At 41.7% G+C, this 14,255-nt stretch overlaps 1 protein-coding gene across 2 annotated transcripts in view; it reads right to left on the bottom strand.

Moving 5' to 3' along the window:
- Window positions 1-14,255, bottom strand: part of GABRB3 (gamma-aminobutyric acid type A receptor subunit beta3) — a 153,953-nt gene continuing 139,698 nt past the window's right edge. The window contains exons 8-9 of one of the 2 annotated variants that reach the window (XM_038760261.1): window positions 10,092-10,336; window positions 1-2,262 (exon numbers count right to left, since the gene is read on the bottom strand). In XM_038760261.1, the coding sequence (XP_038616189.1) occupies window positions 1,915-2,262; window positions 10,092-10,336 (593 nt within the window). In that variant the 3' untranslated portion in view covers window positions 1-1,914. The remainder of the gene's footprint in view (window positions 2,263-10,091; window positions 10,337-14,255) is intronic. The other variant, XM_038760259.1, reaches the window with a different exon arrangement.

Here is a 14,255-nt window from a genome sequence, read left to right as displayed (position 1 = left end):
TTATTTTATTATCTCCCAGCTGCCACCTCGGCATGTCTGTACTCTGAGTCACCCATAATGCTTGCACAACTATTGATTTACACACCCTAAATTTAAGCACTTAGTCATTTTTCCATTGGTCCATTCTATTATTTTCCACACCACTGTAAAATAATTTTGTGTCTGCCCTCTTGTTACATGATAAGATCCTTACAGATAGAAATTTTGTCTTCTATCTCTGTTGATCTCTGCCAAGTATCTAGCACAGCACTCAACAGCCTATCTAAGCCAAGCACTATACTAAACTATATCACACAGTTTGCATAGGTAAGCACTCCCTCAATAATAACTATCGATTGATTGATCCTGGTCTGCCCAGATTTGCCATTTTCCCAGAACATTCTTGTCTTCCCTCCTCCAAGGTAACATCTGTTTTATCATCATTTTCTGTTTATGGATGGCTGTGCTAGAAATTCTGTTTACCAAAAATATATCCTCTGTTTTCTTTAGAAAGATCTAGTTTTCTAAATAGGAAATTGTTTGTCTCTGAAATCAGTGAACCTCAATTCTTCACTAATTGATTTTACAAAGCTGAAAATCAAATAAGAACACAGATGACAAAGAAGCCCAAAGTGTCCAGGCTTTGGTATTTCTCTTAGGAGAACAGTCACAGGTACTTCACACAATCAGGTGCTGAGAGCTACAGCTCTCTTGTGGGAATAGAAGGATGTTTAATGTGCTCACGGCATATGGTAGATATGGAAATGAAGACCATGAGGATGCTCCTTGGTCTCTGAATTTCAGTAGTAGAAGCATTTCATGCTGAATGCCTTTGTTTTCATTCATATGGGTTTGTCACATCAAGTAAGGAAAAACGATGACATGTTCCCACTGCAGTGCTAACAAGCAGAAGACAATTTTGATAAAATCTGCATGTATGTGCAAGTTAGGCAAATATTATTTCTATTAAAATGCAATGGGTAAAAGACTGTTGGATAACAAGAATGAGAGTGAATGGAACATATTAAGATGATCTGGGGTTAGAATAACAAATAACCTGAGATTTCCAGGCTTTCACTGAGATATCACTTAAAATTGGCAGAACACGTTGTCCAGGTTTACTATCTCAGCCAAACGGTATTAGCTTTATATGTCACAGGTTAACTGGAACCAGTCTAAGTGAACAAAAAACTGCCTTATATATAATAGAACTCCATACTATCCTGTTGGCTTTTTAAAAGAAGGATTTAGGAACATATACATTTCAACAAATCTACAGTGCAAGTCCATTCTCCCTGTGAATGTATTTAATCCAAAGAAATGACCGCTAAAAAAGATGTGCACATACGAGAAGAAAACAAGGCTGTACTCCATTCAAAAATGGGCCTTCATAAAAGCATTCATTAAAATCAAAGTTCATAAGCTAAGTGATTTGTTTTAAATGAATAATCCCACAGAATGCATTGGTGGGAATAAAATGTGAGATTGTTTTGAATCCTGATCTAAAGACATGTCATCCATTAGCAGTCAAAACATACTCTGAGGTGACATTACACAACACTCCCTCCTTCTCAAAGGCAACATATTTTGTTGATATCAATTTATTTAAATTAAAAAATCAAAAGACACCTTTAATATGTGTTCTGGGTCAAATTATTTAGCCACAAAAGCTACATATATACATGCGCTTTTTGTTCCCTACAGATGGGCCCATATACCTATGTATATAACCATATACACATATGTCCTCATATAAACATGTTTTGATTAGAGACTGTTCACGTGTCTATGACTAAATATATATATGTATATGTGTGTGTGTGTTTGTGAATATATATGTATATCTATATATACATATAGGTATAAAAATTCGACCGGTAGAGCAATAGTTCACCCTGGGATAACTGAAGTCTCTGAAACACCATGTTCCATCCCTCAGTTAACATAATAAAGCCAATAAATTAAGTTGAAAAGGGAAAAGGTGAATGGAAACACAACCCTTGACCATCGGTCAATGGAGTTCACATCCGTCAAATCAGGGATTTTGATTTGGAGTTGGGACGACCTCCTCCGTAAACGGGTCTTCTTGTGCCGGAAGTTTCTGTCCCCCGTCCTGCGCCCCAAACCCTCCCGAGGCAGGCTCTGCTTCCTGTGCTGGATTCCTGAGTTGTCGAAGGACACGGACAAATTTCCGGCTTCCCCAGTGCCCGCTGGCATTTCGCTGCTTATCATCTCGTTGTGAATTTCCAGGGATGTCAACAAAATGTTTCCTCGAGAATCCACCTGGTCGGGAAGGAAGTTCATCATTAGGAAATCTGAACAGATCACAGATCTAACTTTATGAGAGAATCGGGAGCCGAGCTGAACTGTGTGATCTTCATTCAGAGGCCTGGCAAGGGAAACCACACTTCATTGGAAAATGTCATCAGGAAGCTGAATGGCAGTTTAGAAATCTCTCTATATTTTGGATAGATTTTTTTTTCTTGGGAAAGTTCTTAAGCATTTTTTTGTTTGTTTTCAAACTGAAATTTAGCTCTGTGGGCCCATTTGTTGAGCCCTCCCTTAAGTCTTGAGCATGGTTGGGCCACTGCTCAGGTCATTCATTCATTCATTCAATCATATTTATTGAACGCTTACTGTGTTCACAGCACTGTACTAAGCGCTTGGAAAGTACAATTCGGCAACATATAGAGACAATCCCTACCCAACAACGGGTTTGTCCACCAATCTGTTCAATTCCCTTTACCCAATGGAGACCACTGTCTTCTCTTCAAATAATAGCTTCCAATGAATCAAGCAGTGCAGAGCACTGAACTAAGCGCTTGGTAGAGTACAATGTAACGGAGTTGTTAGGCATGTTTCCTCCAGAGTCCCTATTGCCCAACTGGCCATGACTCTTTAAAATGTCTCCCTGTAGGAAGGAGAAGGGAGAAAAAGAAAAACAGCTGCTAACCCATACACCCTTTTTACACACACACACACACACACACACACACACACACACACACACACACACACACACACACACACACACACACACTCTTTCCTGAAAATATCTCAGCTGTGAGAGAGAGAAATGAGAAGCCGTGTGCCTAGTGCATAGGGCGTAGGCCTGGGAGTTAGGAGGACCTGGGGACCTTGGACAAGTTGCTTAACTTCTTCATGCCTCAGTTATCTCATCTATACAATGGGGATTAAAACTGTGAGTCCCAGGTAGGACAAGTACATGATTAGTTTATACCTACTGCTGTGCTTAGTAAAGTGCCTAGCACATATTAAGTGCTTTAAAATACTACCAAAAAAAGAAGAGGATAGTTCTGAGGAGCTTCAGACACTTTTTTTATGGTATGTTATCTGGACAAGGAAGAGAAGAGAAACCACAGCGGCAAAGGAATCTCTCCTAAATTTGTTAAGAAGCTTCCCCTCTCTAGACACTCCCTCAGCATCCTGGAAAACCCTATCCCTTTCCCAGGAGCCACTCAAGACATCCTTCCAAATGCATATAAGGAGGTTATCACTTCATGTGATATGAAAAATATTTAAGAATCAATGAGCTAGACGTAAAGGTACACACACCTCCTAAATTCTTTCCCTTCCCTGTAACACATTTCCCTTCCCAGTTCCCTTTGTTCATCTCTGCAGGAGTACTGATCAATCAGCCCTTCAGTCAATGATATTTATCGAGCCCTTACAATGCGTGGAGAACCTTACTTAGTGCTTGGGAGAGTACAGTACAACAGAGTTGGTAGACATGTTTCCTGCCCACAGTGAGCTTAAAGAGGAGTTTGCAGTCCAGAGTCTTACAGTGTTGATGCCTTTCTCTGGTCCATTTCTCACAGCTTCTCTTGGGGAATCCCTGGTTTCAAGTTCATCGCCTCTGGAAACTTCACTGAGGGTGTCCAGCTGCCAATTCCCATGATCATTTTTTTCCTACTCTGTGGCAAAGCTGCTCCCCACCTCCCTGAACTTCAACCGGAAGATCTATTCTCTTGCATCTTGTCTCAAGGATATCTCAGTCCCAACTAACTTAAAATGACCGAGCGGATTCTTCTCCCCGATTACTAACCCCTCCCCTCCACCCCCTTTCCCTTTCTCAAACTACCTCTGTGATTGACTGTGGTCCAGATGGAGAGATCAAGTAAATCTCTGTTAGTCAGGAGGGCCAGCTTCCCTCAGGGAAGGTACCCTCGGGAGTAAGTTTCTATCTGTTCTACTTTTGAAGATTCCTCTAGCTACTTTAAAAGAGCTAAGGCTCTCTGTGTGGAATTAGCAAGAGTTGCCATCACAGGCTGTTCTGGGAGAAACTGGCAAAGATTAATTCATTATTCCTTAAAAATGCAGGGGGAAATTAGCATAAATAGATGTATGTGATTTAGGACATTTCTCTGGGAGTTAAAATGTAGAACTAGTATAATCTTTTTCAATAGTCCATATCTCTATTGTAATGTGGGACCAAAGTCTAAAGAAAATGAACCAAATTGTCTCAAGTATATTTAACCTAGGGGGATAGTCCTTGGGAAACTACATAATGCTTGAAAAGAAATCTCAATAGGAACGATCTTGTCCAAGCCTCTTTTCTGCACACCATGATTAATTAGGGATGACTTGGGGAACAACTGAATATGAGAATGCTGATTTTTTTCAAAGTAGCATTGCAAAGAATCTTACTTCATATTATGAGTGGAGTTTGTGATCAGAGTTCCAGAAGGGCTAATGTTGGGCATGAATATCAATAAACCATTCAAAAATATTATTTATATTATAAAATAGATTCTAATAGATGCTATATTGCCAAATATAGCCCAGATCCAATCGATGTGAAGGGAAAATGTATTCCTGCGGAAAAACGTGGAGACCCTTCAAGTTGACATAATCATGCTCATTAAGGAGGTAAAAAGGATCCTTGAACAACTGAGTTCTCCTCTGAGCCCATCCTCAACGGTGTAGGGGACTGGGCTTCGGACAACTTGGTTTGGACTTTACCATTCTCAAGGAAAACGCAGTGTGGTTGCCAAGATTTCCAGGGACTGAGCAGCTCCTCCCCTCCCCCTGCTTCCTTCCGCCTCCTCCCTCTGACCCAGATCAGAATGCTGGGGTCTGTTGAATGAAACAGCCCCCAGGCCACTCAGGGAAAGGCTAACAATGGTGGGCCTCCAATGATTCCGAAGACAACAGGTTGCAAGGGGAATGTGGAGAACCAATGCAAATTTCACTTCTGGGTGGGTCATCTTTTTTCTAGTGCATCATAACCAGGAAAACTTGCTAATGCAAAATTCCAAGGAGCCAAAATGAGACCCATGCGGGCTGCGCCCAAAGTAATTATCCTACATCTACTCCAGAATTTAGCACATCAATCAATTAATGGTATTTATTAAGGCCTTACTGCATGCAGAGTATTGTACTAAATAATAATGATAATAATTGTGGTATTTGTTAAGCGCTATGTGCCAGGCACTATACTAAGCACTAGGGTGTATACAAGCCAATTGGGTTGGACACAGTCCCTGTCCCATGTGGGGCTCACAGCCTCAATCCCTAGTTTTCAGATCGAGTAACTGAGGCACAGAGAAGTGAAGTGAGTTGTCCAAGGTCACACAGCCGACAAGTGGTAGAGCAGGGATTAGAACCCATTACTTTCTGACTTCCAGGCTCTGCTCTGTCCACTACACCATGCTGCTACTAAATGCTCGGGAGAGTAAATAGAGCAAGCAGACATGACCCCTGCCTCCAAGGATCTTACACTCCAGAGGAGAAACTAAATGCTTAACAAATACCACAACATTATAATCATTATTACACTCATATTACAGAGAAAAGAGGTCCAGATGATAGCTTACTAAAGTGCAGAAGAGCAAAGCAGTTAACCAGCCTGAAATGAATAGCAAACCTAAAAGTTAAGGAACAGAGCAAAAAAACAGGCATACATTTGAATGTCAAGAAAATGAAGATCATGATAACTGGAAGTTTTAACACATTTGTAATGGATGGCGAGAAGACAAATGGTTGACAACTTTTATCTCCTAGGATCAATAATCAATAATAAAGGAACTAGTAGTCAAGAAATATGCCAAAGATTAACGTTAGGAAGACTTGCTATGAAGATTTGGAAAATGTCCTGAAATGTGCTGATGTAATAATTGCCACAAAAATACAAACTGTCAATTCTACGGTGTTTCCAGTGACAATGCATGGATCTGCAAGCTGGACAGTGAGAAAAAAGGATAGAAAGAGCACTGATTCTTTTGAAATGTGGAGTTGGAGAAGGCTTGGGTGAATATCATGGACTCCCTGAAGAAATTGGAGCAAATTAAGCCAAAGTAGTCTTTGGAAGGCCAAATGACTCAACTTAGATTAGCATATTTTGGACACATAATAAGGAGGCTTATTCTCTGGAGAAGACACGAATGTTAGGAAAAGTCTGGGGAAAATGTGGAAGAGGCAGACCAGCAGCTAGATGGATAGGGACCATAACAACGATAATGGAAGAACCGTTAAAAAGGTTACAGATTATGGCAGAAGACAGGACATTATGGAGAGAATATATCCAGAGAGTCGCCATGAATTGGAAATGACTCGTCAGCTCTGGATAATAATTGTAATAAGGGAAGGAAGCCATGATAAAGTCACTTTTTCCTGACTCCTCTTCCCCCATCTTTCCCTGTTGGGACACATAGATGCTTGTTTGAATTAGGACTCCTTTGTTTTTAACTGATTTCAGTGTGGGCATCTTGTTTCTATCCTTATAATCTATTTTCTTCTTTTCAGTGACAATGGGATGGTTCAACAGAACACATTAGCAGGCTACCTGGGAAACAGTCATTTCAAATTTAAAGTTGCTTTCATTGACTGAGCCTTTACCTCAGTGAAAATAGAAGGGAATTAGGAGGAACTTCAGGTCAAGGGGCTTTTTTTGCTATTTTTGTGGATTTCAGAGGCCCTTAATGAATTTTAGGGCATTTGTGAAACTCCACAGACCCTAGATTAAATCTTTTTGGGTGTCTAAAACTTGCAAAATCAATCACTAGTATGTACTGAGGATTGTATATATGTATATATGTTTGTACATGTTTATTGCTCTATTTATTTTACTTGCACATATTTATTCTATTTATTTTATTTTGTTAATATATTTTGTTTTGTTGTCTGTCTCCCCCTTCTAGACTGTGAGCCCGCTGTTGGGTAGGGACCGTCTCTATATGTTGCCAACTTGTACTTCCCAAGCGCTTAGTACAGTGCTCTACACACAATAAGCACTCAATAAATACAATTGAATTGAATGAATGAATGACTGGCTATGTGCCGAGGACCATACTTAAGCGATTGGGAGAATACGCTAAAGTTAGTAAGGATCAGTCCAACTAACTTACAGTCTTGCAAGGGAGATGGACACTTGTGATCTAACTTAACTGTCCCTGGGCCCAGGGGAGAGCTGTGGATGAGGGACGAGAGTCCAGGTGGACAGAGGTTAGCTTAAACCCTGGAGTCCAGGACTACGGGGTGGGTTTGGTTGTGCTGTTGCCCTGATTTCCCATCACCTGTTACACACCTGAAACCTGTCAAGGGGTTGGAGGTGGGGAAGAGAGGAAGGTGAGGCTTCTGGGAGGGTGACTAGCAAATTAAATTTCAACAGGAACAAAGTATCATCATTAAGCACTTAGTACAATGCTCTGCACGCAGTAAACCTTCAAAAAATGATAATTTTGGGAATTGATCATAAGGTGAAAATGATGGAAATCCATTTTGTGCGTATTTTTCCCTTTCTAGAAACATAAAAGGAAGTTGGAGACTATGATGAACATGGTTAGGGAAGCAGCATGGTCTAGAGGAAAGAGCATGGGCCTGAGAGTCAGAGGACCTGAGTTCTAATACTGGCACCATCACATGTCTGCTGTGTGACCTCGGGCAATTCACTTAATTTCTTTTTGCCTCAGTTACCTTACCTGTAAAATGAGTATTAAGACTGGGAGCCCCATGTGGGACATGGACTGTGTCTATTCTATCCTGTATCTATCCCAGTGCTTAGTATAATGCTTGGCACATAATAAGTGCTTAACAAATACAAAACCCCCCACAATTTTAATAGCACCTCTTTCCTTGGGCCTCAGGTTAAACTTGAAAGGAGAAAATTTTCTGAGTATTCTGCACATTCATTCATTCAATTGTATTTATTGAGTGTTTACTGTATGCAGAGTACTGTACTAAGCACTTGGGAAGTACAAGTCGGCAACATATAGTGACAGTCCCTACCCAACAACGGGCTCACAGTCTAGGTCTCAGTTTCCTCATCTGTACAATGGGGATTAATACCTGTTCTTCCTCCTACTTAGGCTGTGAGCCCAATGTGGGACAGTGACTGTATTACAGCTGACATCTTGTAATAAAAAAAATGATGGTATTTGTTAAGTGCTTACAATGTGCCAAGTACTGTTTTAAGTGCTGGGGTAGATACAAGGTGATCAGGTTGTCCCTTGTAGCTACCCCAGCACATATTACAATGCTTGGGACACAATAGGGGATCAACCAATGCCACAATTATTTTATTAGTATTATTGCTTGGTTTAACTTCTCACATTTCCTTCTGCCTCCAGGAAATGTCACATGAACGACCCACTAGCCTCAAACTCAATTAAGCAAAAACTGAGCTCATCTTCCCTCCTAAATCTTTTCTTGCATCCATCTTTTCAATTGCAGTTTGTGATACCACCATCCTACGTGTCACAGAAGCCCAAGATCTTGGCGTCGGCTTTGATTTATGTAATAATAATTGTGGCATTGTTAAGTCAGTCAAAGAGGAAGAGAGAACCAATATTTAATCTTCATTATGCAGGTGATGAAACTGAGGCACTGAGAAGTTAGGGAACTTGGCCCAAGGTTGCCCAGCAGGCGACAGGAGAAGCTGGGTTTCAAACTCAGGACTCCTGACTCCCAGTTTCTACTCTTTCCACTAAACCACTAACTGCTTCCTCAGTCCTTCACCTCTCAAAGACCATCTAAATCCTATTGGTATTTCCTCTCTAATATTTATCGATCAGTGCCTTTTTCTCCATACTTAAGGTCATGTCCTGATCCAAGCCTTAATCACTTCTTGGCTACTTGAACTACTTCATCATCATCATCATCTCATCATCATCTCATCATCATGATGATGATCATCATCATCACCATCATCTCCTTCCTCCACCTATTCCCCTCTTCAGTCTATTCTACACTTTGCTTCCTAAAATGTCATTAAGAGTACATTCTTCTACCCATCAAAAACCTCTAATGGTTGTCCATCTATTTCCATATCAAGCAGAATTGAATTTGTGGCTCTCCAGCAATTCTCCTTTTCCTACATTTCTATCCCCTTCTCCTACTCCATCCTTGTTCACACACTTTACTCCTCCCTAGACAGTCATCTATCTGTAACTCTTTGGGGAAAACAAAATAGCCTAGTCAAAAGAATACAGGGGAGGGATTAAGAGGACCTGGGTTGTAATCCCCATTCCACACTTTTCTGCTGTGTGACCTTGGGCAAGTCACACCTTCTCTGTGCCTCAGTTACCTCATCCTTAAAGTGGGGATTAAGACCGTAAATCCTCTGTGAGACAGGCATTGTGTTGAACCTGATTAAATCCTCTCCAGTGCTTAGTACTGTGCCCAGCACATAGTAAGTGCTTAACAAATATCATTCAAAAAACCCCACAAAAACTCTCCCTCTCCATTCTTCCATCTCTTACCCATTGTACACACCCTCCTCCCTCCTTCTCTTTCCTTCCCCATTCCACAAGACGAATCTCACCCCAAATTTCTCACCCCCAACACACCTATTTCAGCTCTTTTATTCTATGTATTTATTCATTTGTGTTTTGCCCATAGCACATTTCTGGACTGCTAGTCTGAAAAGGTATGTGGTTTTCCACTAGGAACTCTTGAATTTCCTTTTTTTTTTTTTCAATTGCCTAATAGAAAGTCCAGAATTTTTTTTTTATTGAAAACCTCCCCATAAGAATCTATGGCCAATTATGACAATATAAGCTAAACCATCAGTAAAGAACCAAGGTGGCATTGACAGCTATGTTAACAAAACAGAATATGGGGTGAAATGTTGAATATGGAATTGAAACACCTACCCGGCTACTTTCTCTTCTTGAGCGGTCATTATTGGCCTTTGCTGTCTTCTCTGCGAGTTTCTTCTGCCTCTGAGGGCCTCTTCCAAAGAAAATGTAGTTGACAAAGGCATACTCGAGCAGAGCCAAAAAGACAAACACAAAGCAGCCCATCAGGTACATGTCAATGGCTTTAACATAGGGGATTTTGGGCAAAGTCTCTCGGAGGTGAGTGTTAATTGTGGTCATGGTAAGCACAGTGGTAATTCCTAAAGACAGAAAAGAAGAAAGGGAAAGTGAGTGTCTCCAATTTCTCCCTTGAAGTCTTACAAGAAACCTGCATGACTAGATCGTTCCTAATAGGTGAAGTTGAATAGCCACCTGCCCGAGGGTTTGACAGGGAGTAATGTGGGCTGACATATCTCAGTCCCAGAGCAGGTCAGTGGCATCTCTCTTCCTAAAAAAATAACATTTGCAAAGTTTCTCCTACAGTTGATGCTTCATTAGAGAGGGACAACATTCACCTGGAATTCAGAAGAGGAAAATAAGAGCATGAGAACCTGGGAGGACAAACTCAGAATATGACTAATTAAGTGGCCCCGAGAATGGGAAATTTCAGCAGCATCAAGAGGAGGAGCTGGGCAGGGTGGCCTACCAGTGTATATTCTGATGATTCACAAGGGAATATTGTGATCTTCTGAACATTAGGAAATCATGAGGAGCAGCATGGCTTAGCAGAAAGAACACAGACTTGAGTTCTAATCCTATCTCTTCCATTTGTCTTCCATGTGACTAGGATAAGTTAGTAAAGGCTATGGTTGCCTCATCCGTAAAATAGGAATAAAATATGTGTTCTTTCCCTTTCTTATACCTCTAGCCCCATGTGAGCCACAGATTGGGTCTAATCTGATTTTACTGTATTCTGGAGTACTCCAGATGGTATTGTATTGTATTCAGTTCAGTGCTTGGCACACAGTGACTATTTAACAAATACCACTATTCTCATTATTCCTATCCAAGTGGCTTAATCAGATCCCTACTCTCAATCAATGAAGCAATCATATTTACTGAGCACTTACTATGTGCAGAGCACTGTACTAAGCTCTTGGGAGAAGACAGTGTAACAATATAACAGACACATTCCCTGCCCAACAAGAGCTTAGAGCCTAGAGGGGGAGACAGACATTAAGATAAATAAATAAATTAAGGTTATGTACACAAGTGCTGTGGGACTGGGAGGGAAGATGAATAAAGGGAGCAAGTCAGGGTGAGGCAGAAGGGAGTGGGAATAGAGGAAATGAGGGCTTAGTCAGGGAAGGCCTCTTGGAGAAGATGTGATTTCGATGGGGCTTTGAAACTGGGGAATTGTCTGTCAGATATGAAGAGGAATGGCATTCCAAGTCAGAGGCAGGATGTGGGTGAGAAATCGGAGGCAAGATGGAAGACATCAAGGAACAGTAAACAGGTTGGCGTTAGAGGAGCAAAGTGCGCTGGCTGGGTTGTAGTAGGAGAGAAGTGAAGTGAGGTGGGAGGAGACAAGGTGCCTGAATGCCTTAAAACCCACAGTAAGGAGTTTCTGTTTGACGCGGAGGTGGTTGGGCAACCACTGGAGGTTCTTGAGGATCGGGGAAACATGGCCTGAACGCTTTTATAGAAGAATCATCTGGGCAGCAGAGTGAAGTATGGACTGGTGTGGGGAGAGACAGGAGGCAAGGAGGTCAGCAAGGAGGCTAATACAGTAATAAAGGAGGGGGCTTTAACACTCTCTAACTCTGGGGGTTCATAAAGGCTCAGCCTGGATCCCCTTCTAACTCTCCATTTACACCCCTCAGAAAACTCATGGGTCTCCTTCTAGTCTTCATCTACACCCACTCCCTCAGAAAACTCATTCACTATGAGGACTTCAACTACTATTTCTAAGCAGATGATTCCCAAATCTACATCTCCAGCTCTGACTTCTCTCTTCTGCAGTCTCGCATTTCCTCCTGGGCTCAGGACATCTCTTATTGGATGTCCCACTGACATCTCCGAAGTAACATGTCCACAACAGAATGCCGTACCTTCCATCCTAACCTCTGTGCTTTTCATGACTTGCCTATTGCTATAGAAAACACCATTATCCTTCCTGTCTCCTCTAACCTTGACATCATCCTTGACTCATCTCTTATTCAACCCACACATTCAATTCATCACCAAATCACCTAGTAGATAGAGCATGGGCCTGGGAGTTAGAAGGACCTGAGTTCTAATCCCTGCTCCACCACTTGTCTTCTGTGTGACCTTGGGCAAGTCACTTAACTTATCTGTGCCTCAGCAACCTCATCTGTAAAATGGGGATTAAGAATGTAAACCCCATGTGGGACAATTACTGTGTCCAAACTGATTAACTTGTATATTCCCCAACACTTAGAACAGTACTTGACACACAGTAAGTGCTAAACGAATGCTATTATTGTTGCTGTTATTATTAAATCCTGTCAGTTCTACCTTCACAACATTTCTAGAATTCACACTTCCCTCTTCATTCAAACTGCTACTATGTTGATTCAAGCATTTATTATGGGCCATTTTAGCTTCTGCATCAATTTCCTTGTTGACCTCCCTGCTTCCTGCCTTTCCCCACTCCAGTCAATTCTTCAGTCTTCTGCGCAGACCATTTTTCTGAAAAAACATTCAGTACATATCTCCCTTCTTCTCAAAAAAACCTCTAAAGGTTGCCCATCCACCTCCACATCAAACAGAAATCCTTACCGTCAGCTTTAAGGAGCTCAATCAGGTCTCCCCCTCCTAACTTACACTGCTGATCTCCTATTACAAATCCCACTTTACTCCTCTCATGGCAATCTATTCAGCGTGGCTCAGTGGAAACAGCCTGGGCTTGGGAGCCAAAGGTCATGGGTTCTAATCCTGGCTCTGCCGCTTGTCAGCTGTGGGACTTTAGGCAAGTCATTTAACTTCTCTGTGCCTCAGTTACCTCATCTGGAAAACAGGGATTAAGACTGTGAGCCCCACCTGGGACAACCTGATCACCTTATATCCTCCCCAGCACTTAGAACAGTGTTTTGCACATAGTAAGTGCTTAACAAATGCCATTATTATTATTATTATTATTATTATTATTATTATTCTCTGTACCACGATCACATCTAACTCACCACTAAACCTTTGCCCATGTCCACCCTCGAGCCTGGTTCAATAAATATCATTAATTGATTGATGAGTGCTTCTTTCTTCTTCATATACTACAGTCTACCACTTTCCCCACCTTCAAAATCCACCCCAAATCACATCTCCTGCAAGAGATCTTCCCCTACTAAAGCCCTCAATTCCTCTAACCGCCTTCTCCTCTGCATCTCCTATCTAATTGGATCTGTTCCTCTTAAGCACTTCAATAATCACCTCACTCTCAGCCCCACAGCACTTATGGACATAAGGAGAAGCAGCATGGCAGAGTGGATACAGCATGGGCCTGGGAGTTAGAAGATCAGGGGTTCTACTCCCGGCTCCCCCACTTGTCTGCCATGTGACCTTGGGCAAGTCACTTCATTTCTCTATACCTCAGTTGCCTCATCTGTAAAATGGGGATTGAGACGGTGAGCCCCATGTGGGACAGGGACTGTGTCCAACCCAATTTGCTTGTATCCACCCCAGTGCTTAGTACAATGTCTGGCACATAGTAAGTGCTTAACAAATACCAAAATTATTAACACTATTAGAGATGTCTATACTCTCCCATTTCCCCTGTATGTAATTAATTTTCATATCTGTCTCCCCCTGAAAATTATAAGCTCCTTATGGGCAGGGATCATGTTTAGCAAAGAGCCTGGGATTTGGAGTCAGAGGTCATGGGTTCAAATCCCAGCCCCGCCAGCTGTGTGACTTTGGGCAAGTCACTTAACTTCTCTGTTCCTCAGTTACCTCATCTGTAAAATGGGGATTAAAACTGTGAGCCCCGGGTGGGACAATATGATCACCTTGTAACCTCCTCAGTGCTTAGAACAGTGCTTTGCACATAGTAAGTGCTGAACAAATACCATCATTATTATTATTGTATTGTACTTTCCCAAGTGAAGCAGCATGGCCTAGGGATCAAGCATGGGCCAGGGAGCCAGAGGACCTGGGTTCTAATTCCGCTCTGCTATATACCTGCTGTGTGACCTTGGGCAAGACACTAAACATCTCTGTGCT

This window comes from Tachyglossus aculeatus, chromosome 18 (genome assembly GCF_015852505.1).
Source record: "Tachyglossus aculeatus isolate mTacAcu1 chromosome 18, mTacAcu1.pri, whole genome shotgun sequence".
Classification (NCBI taxonomy): Eukaryota; Metazoa; Chordata; class Mammalia; order Monotremata; family Tachyglossidae; genus Tachyglossus; species Tachyglossus aculeatus.
This window is presented reverse-complemented; position numbering and strand designations above follow the sequence as displayed.